Consider the following 2500-nt stretch of genomic DNA (forward strand, 5'->3'; position numbering starts at 1 on the left):
TACACGTTATCGTATTAGAAGTAATCTTTATAATGGGATCTCATTTGCTCTGTATATCAGTCTGTACTAAGTGTGTGAGTAAAATAAAATAATTTATACGTGTCTTTATGTGATAAATTCTATAAACAGTTTGTTATAATTCAGAACAGAGAATCAAAAAGGAAGTGCAAACAGGAAACCAGCCACTCAGCATAAACCACACACACACACACACACACACACACACACACACACACACACACACACACACACACACACACACACACACACACACACACGCTGTCTTTCTCTCTCATTATGTGTGCAGGAATCACCTTTTAAGGCAAAATGCAAAATGTGTGAATTTAGAAATATGTGAATTAGTGTAGTGTTGTGATAAATATGATGCAGTCCATCATGGCGGATTTTAGTGTGTCAGTGTGTCAGTGTCTGCACTCACAGCTTCCTGTTTCCAAACAGAAACAGAATAAAATGCAATTCTACTTCAGTAAAAGTTTAAAACTTTACAATGATGTTTAAACTGGAATCACTCCGAAGCTTTGGTCATTTATTACAATGCAGAAACAACATTTACTCTCAGCTTCTTTATTAAATTAACATTTTGGAAGCAGACTGAGAATAAAGATGAACTCTGGGTCAGGACAATGTTCATGTAATAAACATTCATTAACTTATTCATTAACACGTCTCACGTCTTTATGTTCTTTATAAACATATATATAATCAACCAAGTTGTAGTTTAAGTTGGTCAGCAGGGGTAGACAGTGTGTGTGTGTGTGTGTGTGTGTGTGTGTGTGTGTGTGTGTGTGTGTGTGTGTGTGTGTGTGTGTGTGTACTGTATGTGTGTGTGTGTGTGTGTGTGTGTGTGTGTGTGTGTGTGTGTGTGTGTGTGTGTGTGTGTTATTGTGTGTATGTGTATGTGTATGTGTGCGTATATGTGTGTGTGAGTGTGTGTGATTGTGTATATGTGTGTGTGATTGTGTGTGTGTGTGTGTGTGTGTGTGTGTGTGTGTAGCTCCACTCTTGAGGCAGTTGATAATGAAGTGATTGTGAGATGATTTTATAAACACATCCCTACAGCCACACAACCCAGAGTCAGTGCTTAGACCAGTGAGCTACTAATCAGCACTCCAGCACGCAGCAGTGATCGTGACTAAAGGACAAACTAAAAGACTTGATGTTTATTTTATTATAACAGACTTATTAACTGTGACCTGTAACCTTTCCCCTTTAAGACGTGTGCGGATCCGAAACGCCGGCCTGCCTTTCTCACCGATAAATCCATGGAACCTGCAATAAAATTCATCAACAGGAAATTTCCGAACATCGACTTCAGAGGAGGAAGTGTAATTTTCACACAGTAACACACAAACACACACACACACACAGACACACACACACACATACACACACAAACACACACACACACACACACACACAAACACAGAAACATACAGTAATACACACCTGCAGTAACATGCAGACACACACACACACACACACACAGAGAAACAGTAATACAGTAATACAGTAATACACACACACATCACACACAGTAACATGCAGACACACACACAGAGAGAAACAGTAATACAGTAATACAGTAATACACACACAGTAACATATAGTAACACACACACAGATACATACAGTAACACAGTAACACACACACAGATACATACAGTAATACACACACATACATACTGTAACATACAGTAAGACATACAAACAAAAACACACATCACATACAGTAACACACACACATACATACTATACATACGGTAATGCACAGTAAGACACACACACACACACACACACACACACACACACACACATACACACACACACACACACACACACACACACACACACAGAATTATGGACTGTAGTTGAGAACATTATGTCCTTCAGTTTAAAAGCTGTTGTGAGTTTGTGTGTAACAGTTTTGTGTTGTGTTGCTGAATGTCCCACTACAGCAGCAGCTCAGCAGTGTTCAGAAACAGAAATCTACCATCCTGGAGACTCTCAGTCATTTTTATGATTCTTTTATCGATGTCATGGAGTTCAGGGTAAGATTATTTATTTGCTATTCAGCTTTTATAAAAATAAAAAGACTAAGAAAAGATCATTTTTTTATTCTCCAAAAAAATTAATAGAACATTTAAAAAAAAAAAACTTATCTTAGAACTTTTTGCCATTTTGATTTGTAATTGTTTTGATTTTGTTTGTTCTTTTTAACCCTAAACATTACGTAATAGACACTAAATATGTTGCTAAAGTCACGTTTATGTGTCTTATTTAAGGACCATGTTTATGAGCTCCTGAACACCATCGACGCCTGTCAGTGCTTCTTTAACATCGTGAGTGATACAGAGGATTTTTTAAAGCACTCAATAACGTTTATATTCTGTCATTATATTAATAAATAAAGTGTTTCAGGCCGTGAACTTTGACTTCACTAAGAATTACCTGGACCTGATCATCACCTACGCTTCTGTCA

The 2500-nt window shown here is 37.4% G+C and overlaps 1 protein-coding gene across 1 annotated transcript in view; it reads left to right on the forward strand.

Annotated features, from left to right (window-relative positions):
- The window catches only part of nckap1l (NCK associated protein 1 like), a 16033-nt gene that overhangs the window by 407 nt on the left and 13126 nt on the right, over positions 1 to 2500 (forward strand). Inside the window, exons 2-5 of the mRNA XM_047810158.1 lie at positions 1236 to 1346; positions 1977 to 2069; positions 2304 to 2360; positions 2440 to 2500. The exon at positions 2440 to 2500 is cut by the window's right edge and continues 82 nt beyond it. Of these exons, the coding sequence (XP_047666114.1) occupies positions 1236 to 1346; positions 1977 to 2069; positions 2304 to 2360; positions 2440 to 2500 (322 nt within the window). The remainder of the gene's footprint in view (positions 1 to 1235; positions 1347 to 1976; positions 2070 to 2303; positions 2361 to 2439) is intronic.

This window comes from Tachysurus fulvidraco, chromosome 2 (assembly GCF_022655615.1).
Source record: "Tachysurus fulvidraco isolate hzauxx_2018 chromosome 2, HZAU_PFXX_2.0, whole genome shotgun sequence".
NCBI lineage: Eukaryota > Metazoa > Chordata > Actinopteri > Siluriformes > Bagridae > Tachysurus > Tachysurus fulvidraco.